Raw genomic sequence first — 12,860 nt, forward strand, 5'->3', positions numbered from 1 at the left:
TAATAGTTGATAGCAAGGCCAATCGAATAATATAGTTAATAATCTTGGCTAGGGCGAGTTGCAAGTGGTAATGTGCTCGGTAAATATAGTTTAAGTAAATTTTAAAAAGCAACAGCTGTTTCAATGGTAAAGTAAATAATTTACCCAATGGTATTAACTGTGTCAGCTGTAGCACAGCCGGCGTGGCAAGGAGAGAAATACGTCGTCATCTGCTCGGGGACGCAGACGGGATTATACTCCATCCATGGTCGATCGCAACTGAAAAAAACAAATAGGTTTATTTAGCCACATATCATTTTAAACTTAATAACATAACCCCTGGTTAGGGCGGCAGGTACTGATAGTTTCCATCCAGCGAAATCAACGCGATCAAGTTTTAGACATTTCTGATGATAGCACTTCTTTGTGACCTACCCACAGCTTCGTCCACAAGCAGGCTGAGTATAATTAAGCTCGGTCAAGCCTCCAATCCCGCTTCGATTGCAGCTCAGCAACGCAGTCATTACAACGTAGAACACGGTGGCGAGGAAACTCATCCTGGCGGCGCTGGCGACTGCTGCGTTACGATCAAACTTCGGCATGACGGGGGCGGTGTACATGTATCCAGCTAGCTGAAAGTATTAGTTGACACAAAATGGTATCATTATGTCTTATCGTATGTTTTATGTTAATGGAAAAGTGATTGACCGATAAAACCGGTCTAAATGAGCAAAATTTTAATTGCTTATTTATCGTAAAAAAAAAGCAGAATAGTTCAATTTCTGGCCACTTTTTAGAACAACAACGACTCACTTTCAGAGCTCAGTTAATTTGTTTGTTAATTAGCTAGGTATCGAATACTTTACTTGGACATTGTGAAACAGGCCCTAAGGTTTATTACAACTTAAATAGAACTTACAATAACTCCTAATACGATGGATATCAGTTTTATATTCATATTCATCATCCCCAGTTGTGAATCGTTGTCCGGGTGCACGTAGTATTTCACCTGCAATAATTAATTTGAACACTCAAAAACTTATTCTACTCATTCCTTTTCCATTTAAAAAGAAGCCTTGCGTGTAGAATGGATTCCCTTGAGAGTGTCGAAATATGTATACGTGTTTTGCGGCATAGACGGCCGTATCTTTTTATGCGTTCACTTAGAAGTTTGATTTTTTCACAGCTTCAAGGGACTGTACACTTGGTATAGTTTTAATTATTTTTCAACTGGATACCTTCACGCGTTCCCGAGATAAAGGTCTTGACAGACAGACGGACGGACAAGAAAGTGATCCTATAACGGTTCTGTATTTTCCTTTTGAGGTACCCAACCCTAAAAAACAAGGAAATACTTAAACCAGAGTAAGATAACTCCAACAAACCACATAAACGGTCATTATCTTATTTATCTGCTTATCTAAATCGTATCATTGCCAAGCCTATTGACCAATTTTGTAATCTTTGTATTGTAACGCTGCTTTGTGTAACCTAAATTTAGTAATTGCTTATCTCCTGCCTACTAACCAAATATTTGAAAAAACATCATAAAATTCGTATGAAAATCGCCTAAAGCTGACCCCACGAATGCCATCTGGGAACCTAACGGGCTTAGTAAGAAGATAATAAGAGAATATATAACATGATCATGACAATAACACGAACAGAAACTTAGGCCGTCTCATGCATCCCGAAGCCAAGATTAATAAAATTGCCACTACTTAGGTACTCTACCGAAGCAATAGCAAGCGTGCTCGAGGTGGTGCACATACTGAGCTGCGAAATTGCATGGAGAAATTATCAATGAATTCATTGATAAAGTCGCCATGCACTTTTACGGCTGATGGTATTACATATGTGATGGTCGAACGCTATGAAGAGGTCGGCTGGCGGCAGTCTGCACCTTGCCGTCCACAATGGCTTATGACCGCACAAAATAGAGACAAATTGCATGTGGACGCGATCCTCAGCAATGAGGGAACGAGAAAGATGAAGGCGACGCACTACGGAATGTACACAAGACTCGTACCTGGACGAAGGCCGCTTCATGCAGCCCGAAGCCCCGCCAAGCAGCTGCCAATAAAGCCATTGCCAGGATTTGCAGAAGTCCCACTCTACTGCCAAGAACGCGACCCATGCTACGGATTAGACCTGGAAATATAACAGCTTGGTTTTATTTTATTTGTAGTCAGAAAAAAAATGCTGACAAATGGGCAGTGTTTCGGTTTTATCTACAAGGGGAAAAGTTGTTGTTCAACTCCTCGTGCTAATATTGATACCCAACAAGCGAAAATTTCTTGAATCTAGAGCGTTCCGAGGCTTCAGCAATCTTTGCTACCGAGTAAAACAAAAGTTTTCACCACACAAACGCGCGGAAAATATTAAATAACTGTAAAAGATTACAAATCAAATCCAAATGATCGTTTTTAGGGTTCCGTACCCAAAGGGTAAAACGGGACCCTATTACTAAGACTTCGCTGTCCGTCCGTCCGTCCGTCCGACCGTCCGTCCGTCCGTCCGTCCGTCCGTCCGTCCGTCTGTCACCAGGCTGTATCTCACGAACCGTGATAGCTAGACAGTTGAAATTTTCACAGATGATGTATTTCTGTTGCCGCTATAACAACAAATACTAAAAACAGAATAAAATAAAGATTTAAATGGGGCTCCCATACAACAAACGTGATTTTTGACCAAAGTTAAGCAACGTCGGGAGTGGTCAGTACTTGGATGGGTGACCGTTTTTTTTGCTTTTTTTTCGTTTTTTTTTTTGCATTATGGTACGGAACCCTTCGTGCGCGAGTCCGACTCGCACTTGCCCGGTTTTTATTTTGTTCGGTACCGTATTGATTTATTTAATAACATTTTTAAAACAATAAAAACACTAAAACTTATAAATAAAAATTTAAGTCGTAGTCCGTAGGTAGGGTGCCCAGAAGGCTGGCCGCATTGCCCCGCTGGATGGCAATGCTGATCCGTTGGGCAAAATTTTGGCCAGTCCTCTGGTCACCGGAAGCCTCTATTAGGCGCTTTACCAGCTCCTGATTATTAAATATCTATGATTAAAAATTATCAATTTTTAACAAGCAGAAACGTGAAACGTCTATTAAGCTTAGAATAAATTATCATCCGATTCTCCAAATTAGGTTTCCAAGGCTTCTCAAGCTGCCGCCTAGAAGGTATCTCAGCACGAAGTCAATCAATCAATCAATTCTTTATTTCATTAACAATACAGAAGTAGTGGAAGATGCATACCTTCGTCCCTTCGACGTTCTTTTTCCGGCACCGGAACCGCTTCAGGATACCTGTAGAGCCGGAGCAGCGTGAGCAGGTACTTGATAACGATGATCAGGATCTGCAGCCACGGCAGGTCCAAGGTCATGGTTCTCATGCAGCTGCCGAGGGTGTATACCAGCACGCGGTAGAGGATGAAGAGACCTGAGAATTGAAGGGCAAACATTTATGCAAGTTAGCCTTATAAACGAATAGGGTTAGACCAAGAAAAGTCTGCAACGATTTTGATAGCACACCCAGTGCAAGTGTAATTTCTTTTTCATAATTTCATAGAAGTTTGACGTTTAAAATAACACTTGCTCTGAGTGCTATCAAAATCGTTGCAGACTTATCTTGGTGTAACTCTAGTAAATTTTTCTGAGAAAGTTAGAAAGCTAAGTTTCGGTTTGACACTGGTAAATATGTAACCAAAGTCGAAAAATATCACCAGACCATAGTCCTTACGAGGGTTGCACTGAAAATGTCGGGAATAGAGAAAACTGTCGCATCTAGACAGTCAATCTTTATTTTAATGCATACTTAAACTCAAACTGACCACGCATATAAATTTTCTTTTGAAAGTAATCATTCTGTAATGCACACGGCTCATAATCCCAAAGTCCTTTTTGTATGGCGATTTTGGGGCTGGAATTGAAGTTCTATATATATATATTTTTTTTTTTTTACTGTTGTCATATGAATATTTAGGAATGTCGAAATCTGCCGATATGCAACTTTTTTGGCACTCTTTTTTAATTAACAGCACAAATGCGATTTTAAGTTTTGACGTTGCTTTGGAATGACATGCTTCTTTAAGATCACCCATGGGATAAAATGAAAGTGACTTTCATATTTAATTTTAACTGCAAACGAGCGTACGATGAACTCTAGTTCATAAAAAAATAACAGAAGCCCTATTATTTGTTCGCTGAGGGCATATTGAAAACCGTTTAAAAAAATATGATCCGAAAAATCACTTGGCCAAAAATTCAAAATTGCCAGTAATTCTTAAATACAAAAATGACAACCAAATGGAATATACCTTAAAAGTTTTATAAAGAGTTACATTTTTATAAATTATATGCCTCTTTCTATTATGTTATTTCTAAGTGTCCCATTCCCAAATCTTTCAGTGCGACCCTCGTATTACATTTTCAGCAGCATTCGTATATGGTGGAGTATTAGCACCCGTACTCTATTTATTAACTTACCAACATGCATATGCAGGTTATAGGAAGGATTCTTCTCGTCTAAATACGCAAGTCCATGTGAAAAGAAGGCCGCTCTTCCGAGCGCGCTCACTACGCCGCATATGAGCAGCATGGACAGACGGAATGCAGCCTTCGCGGAGACACCCGTGGGGAAAGACCGAGGAACTAGTGGAACTGCGGTTATGCAAAGACCTGCAACCACAAAGAATAGGGGGTTACGCGCGTATTCTGTACTTACTGTTGAATTTCGGAAAATAACTTTCTATTATAGCTTGCAATGTAAACATTTTCATTTTAGCATCGAAAAGCGACTGGTAAATACGAGTATCAAATGACTCACGCTAGACCGGGCCGAGGCGTCCGACATGTCATTTTCTATGACGCCTAATCGGTGATCACGTGGTGCTTTCCGTAGAAAATGAAGAGGCGGAAGGTCCGGCCCGGCCCCGGCCCGTTCTAGTGTGAGTCATTCAAAACTTCTGAAAAACCTGCGACCACCGAATTGTAAGTCGGATCTTCTTACAGCTAGGCTAACAACGCTTCTAGTCGTGTAGGTACCTAACGTTGTATCTGTACCTACCTTATTAATAAATAAATGAAAAAAATTTATTCGTACGCACAAACACATAAGGGAAAATTACACAGAACAGAAAAACATAAAAAGAAGAAAGTGCCACGAAATGGTCTCATCTCAGCATGTGGCGACTTCCAGCGCCGATGTTCCGATGAGACCATCCGGTGAAACAACCAAGAGCCCTGAATCATAACCAAGAGCTTCTAAAACTAGACCAAAACATTCATATTACTCGTACACACCCTTATCGACAGTAGTATCCGGGTCAGGCAACGCGAACAGAGGCACCGTGACGATCAGAGCGGCGATGGTCCATCCCACTAGCACGCTCCTTCTCCTCTCTGAGCCCAGCCCACTGATTATCGGGACCACGAGGAACTCCAGCAGCGATATGCTCATTATAATGACATCTAGAGAAAGATAAATACGGTTTAGGAACTTAGGTGCTGTCACAGACTAATTAACACATTCAGCTCCAAGAACCCGACTGTCGGGTACACTGTTCGTATCGACTACACGCTCCATACGGCGAAACCGTGGCTACGCGCTACGAGCGTAACCCGTAGCACTTAGTGGCAATGAATGTGTTAATTGTTGAGCCATCTACGGTTCAAGCTAATTTGGTACTAACCAAAGTACTAACTCAATTAAATACTAACGTTATGACATCTCCAATGTAAAGTAAAACCTAAATAGCTTAACAATAAAAGTCCGTGACTGTACGAGTAGGTACATTTAACATTTACAGTGAGAATACTAATTGAACAGTGTAGGGAAAGCGATAAGAGAAAATTTCTCCTATTTATTTTTTAATTTTATGGTCATTCTTTAAAGTAACGATACGCTGATTCTGAAATAGGAAAATTTTAATTCTAATATAAAATTTAATCGTCTAGTTTCAAGATTACTTTGTGCTATTGTGTAGCAAAATCTGCTATTGTACAGGAATTGTTACTTTACTTTATCATATTTTATACAAATTTTATACGAATAAGGACTTTGCTTTGAAAAAATGTCCATGTGAAAATATCGCACTTTGGAAAGATGCCACAATTCAGCCGATCTCTTTATCAATAAACGATTACTGCAGATCTCTTTTGTGTTCCAAATTTTCCAATGTGTTACTAGAAATTACAATATGATGCCATACCATACCACTGAGAGAACCAATCCATGGTACATCGTAAAGGTCCTAATGTATACGTACGACGAGTATAAAATCCATCTAAGCTAACTTTGCACTTTTGCACCGACTTGTACAAAGTGAGTGAGGTGTCATTATAAGCATCGTATTTTCATAGCAATTTTACATTAATTAATGACATGGCCAAACCTTGTCATTGCAAATGCCATGTCACCCAAGTTACCTGTAATATTGTGGGGCAGCTCTCCAAGGTCTGCGCTCTGCTGCAGGAAGAAGTAGACCACCAGCTCGGACAGTAGCAGCGCCAGTAGCCCCAGCTTGGCCATGTCTCGAAACGCCAACGAGTCGAAGCCCTCCGGGTTGAAGTATTTTCGCACATGCTCGCGAACTGGAAACATCCAAAATAAATGGAAAACGAGCGTCAGCGAAGGTCTTAGTTTCAGCTTGAGCAAAAATGCTTTCGTATGTCCTGATGTTGTTCTCGTAAAATTTGATGAGTAGGTTCGATGATTAGGTAAATATATTTTTTTGTCGATCCTATTTTTGGATTTTTTTTTCATAATGGCGGAATCATACATTTGTTCAGTTTCGAGTTATGCTCGCGAGGTCTACAGCTCACAGAGCTAGCTAGGTACTAGTTTTATTTGGGGATAATCTTACACAAATCAAACTAAGCCAACCTTGTGCTATGGGTACGAGGCGATGACATACATACTTAATATAGATAAATACATAAATAGATTCAATATAGAACATACATAACGCAGTAACAAATATTCGTGATAAACACACAAATAAATGCCCTTACCGGGTTTCGCTGCAGAGTTATTTTGGTATGTGTCACCCGTTCATGATATTTCCGCTTAAATTATTCTGATTTTATCGCCTATTAAACATTCGTAAGTACCCGGAATACCAGTGACTAATGCATTCATATTATTCCTTAATTACTATCACATAAAATTTATAAAAAAGCATTATCAATGCTTTTTTTTCATGCAAACAAACATATTTCGTATTATTATGATTAAAGGTGCATCGACCCAGCAGTTAACGTTTATGGAGCAACTGTGAAGTAACACTGATGTTTATACCTTATTATTTCAACAGAAGATAAACCTAAGGTAAACGTGCTAGTACTCGACATGTTAATGCCCAGTGTTGACACTAAACTGTTTCCTCTATTGTTAATGAATGACTTATTATCACTATCACTACACCTTATAAAACAAAGTTTCCCGCCGCGTCCGTCTGTGTGTATGTATATTCGCGATAAACTCAAAAACGACTGAACGGATTTTCATGCCGTTTTCACCTATAAATAGAGTGATTATTGAGGAAGATTTAGGTATATAATTTATTTAAGTTTACCCGTGCGAAACCGGAACGGGTCGCTAGTTCTAATAAAGTTTAAAGATAACTCGTGCGAGGACGTATAATGGTTTTAATTTTTATCCAAATTCAACTTTCTCGCATAAACACAAGGTCGATTTTGTGGTGATATAGTATACGAGATTTTTAAAGGTATAATATTATATTTTCGGATCAAATATAATACAGTACTGTAATAATTTTCGACTAAGATAATTAGAATGACACGCGATTTCAAAGTAAAACGGAATTATCAAAATGATAAAGAATTCAGCAAAGACTGAGTAATTTAAAGACATACTTAGGTATTTGTATTATTATCCTTTAGATTAAATAAATGAATAATTGTTTTATATTTACGAGTAAGTTAATTATTTAAGTTTACCCGTGCGAAACCGGAGCGGGTCGCTAGTTCTAATAAAGTTTAAAGATGACATGTAGAATTGTAAATAGTGGGACAGTGACGAGCACGCAGTCGTCTATCTTTTATTTGCACGTGTATTTTTGAACTAAGTATAAAATATCTCGGGGTATCTACTTTCAACTCTTGGTTAAAAATCTACTATTATTTAACACACAAAATACCCAAGAACGGTAAAGTTAAAGTTACGTTGACCGGAAATGAGACTTTCCGCCCGCCAAACCAGTAACAACTTTACAACACGTGTGACATTAAATACAACTTTAACCCTTACCTCCGCCCGGCAACAAACTAGTACTCTCCATGACTAAACTTATAAGTTAAAACACAATTTGTAGAATGTTCTTCTTCCAACGTACAAGGTACGAGTTAGGTACGATCACCCTCAAAATGTTCAAAATTTATTTGTTCAAGCCACATAGAATCACTGATTTTGGCTTTATAAATCTAATTTATTACAAAGTAAAATGAAACACAAATTATTCGCATTAATTCAATCAATAAGTCTTCTGCTCACCCGACTTGATAATCTAATGATATCAGAAAATGTGAACTAGAGCCCCAATGTGTCATTAGGTATGGGCTAATCGGGAGATAACTCGTGCGAGGACGTATGATGGTTTTCATTTTGATCCAAATTCAACTTTCTCACTTAAACTCAAGGTCGATTTTCTGGTGATATATGATACGAGATTTTAAAAGGTATAATATTATATTTTTGGATCAAAGATAATACACTATTGTGATAATTTTCGAGTAAGATAATTAGGATGAAACACGCGATTTCGAAGTAAAACGGAATTATATCAAGATTATAAAGAATTCAGCAAATACATAGCATAGTTGACTAATTTTATTTTAAGACATAGGTATTTGTATTAATATCCTTTAGATTAAATAAATGAGTAATTGTTTCATATTTACGAGTAAGCTAATTGATGTTTCACGAGAGTTCGTATAAAACGAAATTATATCATGATTTATTTTTTATATATTTATTTTTATTTTATTTTATTCTAAACAATATACATTGTGTCGAACAGTAATACATGCATATAATTAGTACATACATTAAAAACTAGGGTCAAATATATCTTATCTCTACCAAGTACAAATTCAAAAACGAGGTCTTAAAAAAGTTAACGTTACAAATACAAATACCTTAAAAATACAATTCCCATTAAAATATGTCCTACACAATTTCATTGATATAATAATAAAATTTAATACTTCTACAACAATAATAATAAGACGAAAAATAAATAAAGAGAATAATAATAATGTCAACAATAGATCAATAGGTAGGTATGTCATTTACATTTAAAAAAACCATTAAAATAAATAATAAAATTGGTAACCATTGCAATACTAATTAAAAGATCCATTCAAAAATTCATCGATAGAATAATAACACTTGTCAGTCAACAAGAAAAGCCTTTAACTTGCGCTTAATAATACGATTAGAAATAATACGTCGATTCTGTTTTAAGAATTTAATAAGGTTTTCATCTTATTTTGATACGACGGTAAAACCAAATATTATCTCTTATCTTATGTTAATATCTAGAGCTGGAAAAGAAAATTGAGTAACGTTTTTATGGAGAAGGTTCACTATAAGTAGTACCTATTATCTTAAAACATAAAAGAGGCACGTATTTAACCGGTCAACTAATTAATCGAATTTGGGTAGTTTAAAGTAATAGAAATGGGTCCTAAAATTAATAGTTTGGCCACTAAAACGGAGCCTTGAAATATATCAAAATGAGTTGTATTTTAATGCCGTTAGAGCTTTTGTTTATTTTTAGGCAGGTTCCAAATATTTATTTGGCAACTGAATTCTTATATTGGAGACTATTTATGAAGCACATTTTAAAAAGGAAACGGCTATCTATTAATTTAAAAATGAAGTTCTTTTAAAATATTTTGTTTGGTCACTATACGGTCAACCTAACACGCTCCTCCTCGCTTCGTTCGTCGTCGCATCTATCTTTTGACTCTAGCAGAACACAGTGGTAACTATTGAAATTAGTAATTAATAAGTGTTCCGTGAACAAAGTTTTGTACGGAACACTAACAATTTAAAGACCTAATGGTATAATGGTCATTAGGTGTTTCATGATTAGGAATTTCGACTATAAGTATAATAATTATACGTAAATAAATTTGTGGTGTTTTGGGGATTAGGAAATTAATGTCAATTTAAAGTACTAAGTATGCATATGTTTAAATTTAAATTATTTAAAAATGGAGTATTTAAAGCTATGTATATAGGTATCTTAGGTATTCTGTTTATGTACAAAATATATAAACAACCAAATTTTATGGTCGCTTTACATTATTAGTTGCCAACTTATTATTTTAGACGCCAACCTATCAATTCAAGTTTCCTATAATTTTTTTGGATGGCTTGATTTTGCTGAAATGAAATGAAATTTGAAATTTGAAATGAAATTTATTAATGTATGTTGAGAATGGGTTACATAAGCTTAATTAATTGCTACTCTAGTAGTCTCACCAGACTCTACCTTTTCAGGCGTACAATACATTTCAGGACGACACATGCAATCACATTATATACTATCAATTTAATATAATTAAGTTTACTCGGGTAATTCCGAATGTCGAAAACTGTCGGATAATTCCGAAAGAGACTTTTATTATGATGGAATTAAGGGTGATTTTCATCTGAATTTCGGAATTATCCGACATTCGGTAATACCCGAATACACCTTATAACTAACTTAAATAAATAAAATAGATTCAAAATTAAATTAACATGTCATATATATCTAGTTGTCATTAAGAAATTCGTTTATACTGTAATAACATTTCTGTATGAGCCATTGTTTAACTAAGTTCTTAAATTTATTAAAATTACATTCCTTAAACATGTTCGGTAACTTATTATAAATGGTTATACACATACAGTACGCACTTTTGGAGGAAGTGCTGCCAGTTTTTTTATAATATCATGCTTAAATTTGAGGCTAATATAAATTTATTGGTGCTAAAATATTAATGCACAGTCAAATTATATTATTATATGCCCAGTGAAAGTTCCTGTTTAATATTTATCTGCCCGGTTAATAATAAGGCATAAAAAAATAAGAATTGCATACCTACAAACCTAAAACTAATACCTAAAAAATTCATAAAACATAATATGGGTGACCTTACTTTTTATTGTATGTTATTAATTATATTTTTAGTTTTAATAAATTGTCTACTAATAATAAAAATAATTAATAAACTTAGATTATTCTAACCTGAATCGCAAAACTTTGGCCTCATCAGAAGTCACCTTGAAATCAAGCCTCATGTAAATTATAGTTCTTGATAGGTCGTTATAATACCCACAGATTATAGCAAAAAGTGGAGGGCACTAAACACTGTAAACATACTTGAAGATGGTTTAAAGTGGCAGTGATTCAGGTATGTTTAGTCAGAAATTTTATGCAAAAACAGGTTATTATATTGTGTGCAAATTTGGTGGGATATAGGTACCTAATTATGTAATATGTTTACATCTCTCCTCAACGCGTCTGCACATTGTCCAGTCCAATATCGCATGTTGGACACGAAAGAAGCAAAAAGCGTAAAAACCTTTTTATCTTTGTTTATACAATTAATGAATATAATCATTACAATCATTTTGTTCATAGAAGGACTTGCCATAGGGCAGTTTCAGATGAATCGAACGATGTGAAAACTTTCTTAAAATAACGACATCAACTTAATAATGTATAAACAAAGTAAAATTAATATGAAATTTACTTAACATATTACAGTTATGACTATGACTGTATAAGTAATTAAACTAATTAATATGAAAGATCAAGCATGTAGATTTACAATTCCATAATACATTCAAAACTACAATATAATTGTGGAGTAATAACGGTAAATTGGTTTATTTGCCTTTTTGGGTCATATCCATTGACCCTGGCTGTACATACAGTTAAGTAGCTATATGGAAACACCACATTTATTAGTTAAAAAACCATTAATAATAACACCAAAGCAAGTTCAAATGTAGGTATTTAGAGCATTTTTTTATTACTCCGACGGTCTGTCTGTCTGAACGTTTGTCTGACACGTACTTCTGGCAATCTATATTCGTACTCCTGACAATTATCGCGTCTAAAATCCAAAAAAATTACTTGCTTTACCTACTAATTAGATAGTTAAATGTAAAAGTGCATCAGAAATATTAACATTGTCAACAGTCTAGTCTGTGATCTCTAACCTCGAGTCCATATAGTCTTGTTTGATTCCGTAACAAAGTTAAACACATAAATTTAATGATAATAATTGTCAAGATATCAGCTTTGCAATGTTGCGCTAATTAACGATTTACATAATCATTATTTACTTAACCCTTTAAACGCCACGCCTGTTGTGTTGTGTCTGAACTTCATGAACACGTGTTTCCACGCCATCGCCATCGAGTCACGAAGGTTGATATGGGGCCGATCTTTGGCGGGCAAAGGATACACATTCACTGCTACATACATACATAGAAGATTATGCATTGTATATTCGCTAGTCATGTAGTGCTACGTTGTAACATGTAGCATACCTTTCCCGCTGCTCGTAGCATAGCGAAAATGAGGTAGAGGCCTAATGATAAATGTGTCGTGATTAGACTTAAAGGGTTGAAAAAAACGGACACGGCCCGGTCTAACGTGAGTCATCCTTAAAACAGAAAACCGAACCGTAGAATGATGAAATGATTGATTGATGTCTTAATACATGTTAATTTATACATCCTTTAAATATGTTTTTTTGCTAATTAAATGATCGAAAGCTCTTCCTTCATTAAGTAAGGTCTTGGTTTTTCCGCTAAAAAACTAAATAAGTAGGTAGATCAGATAAGTATAGGTAAGACAG

General features: G+C 35.8%; 1 protein-coding gene across 2 annotated transcripts in view; it reads right to left on the bottom strand.

Annotated features, from left to right (window-relative positions):
• Positions 1–12,860, bottom strand: part of LOC134806680 (solute carrier organic anion transporter family member 2B1-like) — a 78,343-nt gene that overhangs the window by 55,486 nt on the left and 9,997 nt on the right. The window contains exons 2-9 of one of the 2 annotated variants that reach the window (XM_063780016.1): positions 6,402–6,566; positions 5,277–5,444; positions 4,461–4,652; positions 3,232–3,414; positions 2,009–2,130; positions 899–988; positions 415–611; positions 145–258 (exon numbers count right to left, since the gene is read on the bottom strand). In XM_063780016.1, coding sequence (XP_063636086.1) covers positions 145–258; positions 415–611; positions 899–988; positions 2,009–2,130; positions 3,232–3,414; positions 4,461–4,652; positions 5,277–5,444; positions 6,402–6,566 — 1,231 coding nt within the window. The remainder of the gene's footprint in view (positions 1–144; positions 259–414; positions 612–898; positions 989–2,008; positions 2,131–3,231; positions 3,415–4,460; positions 4,653–5,276; positions 5,445–6,401; positions 6,567–12,860) is intronic. The other variant, XM_063780010.1, reaches the window with a different exon arrangement.

This window comes from Cydia splendana, chromosome 1 (assembly GCF_910591565.1).
Source record: "Cydia splendana chromosome 1, ilCydSple1.2, whole genome shotgun sequence".
Classification (NCBI taxonomy): domain Eukaryota; kingdom Metazoa; phylum Arthropoda; class Insecta; order Lepidoptera; family Tortricidae; genus Cydia; species Cydia splendana.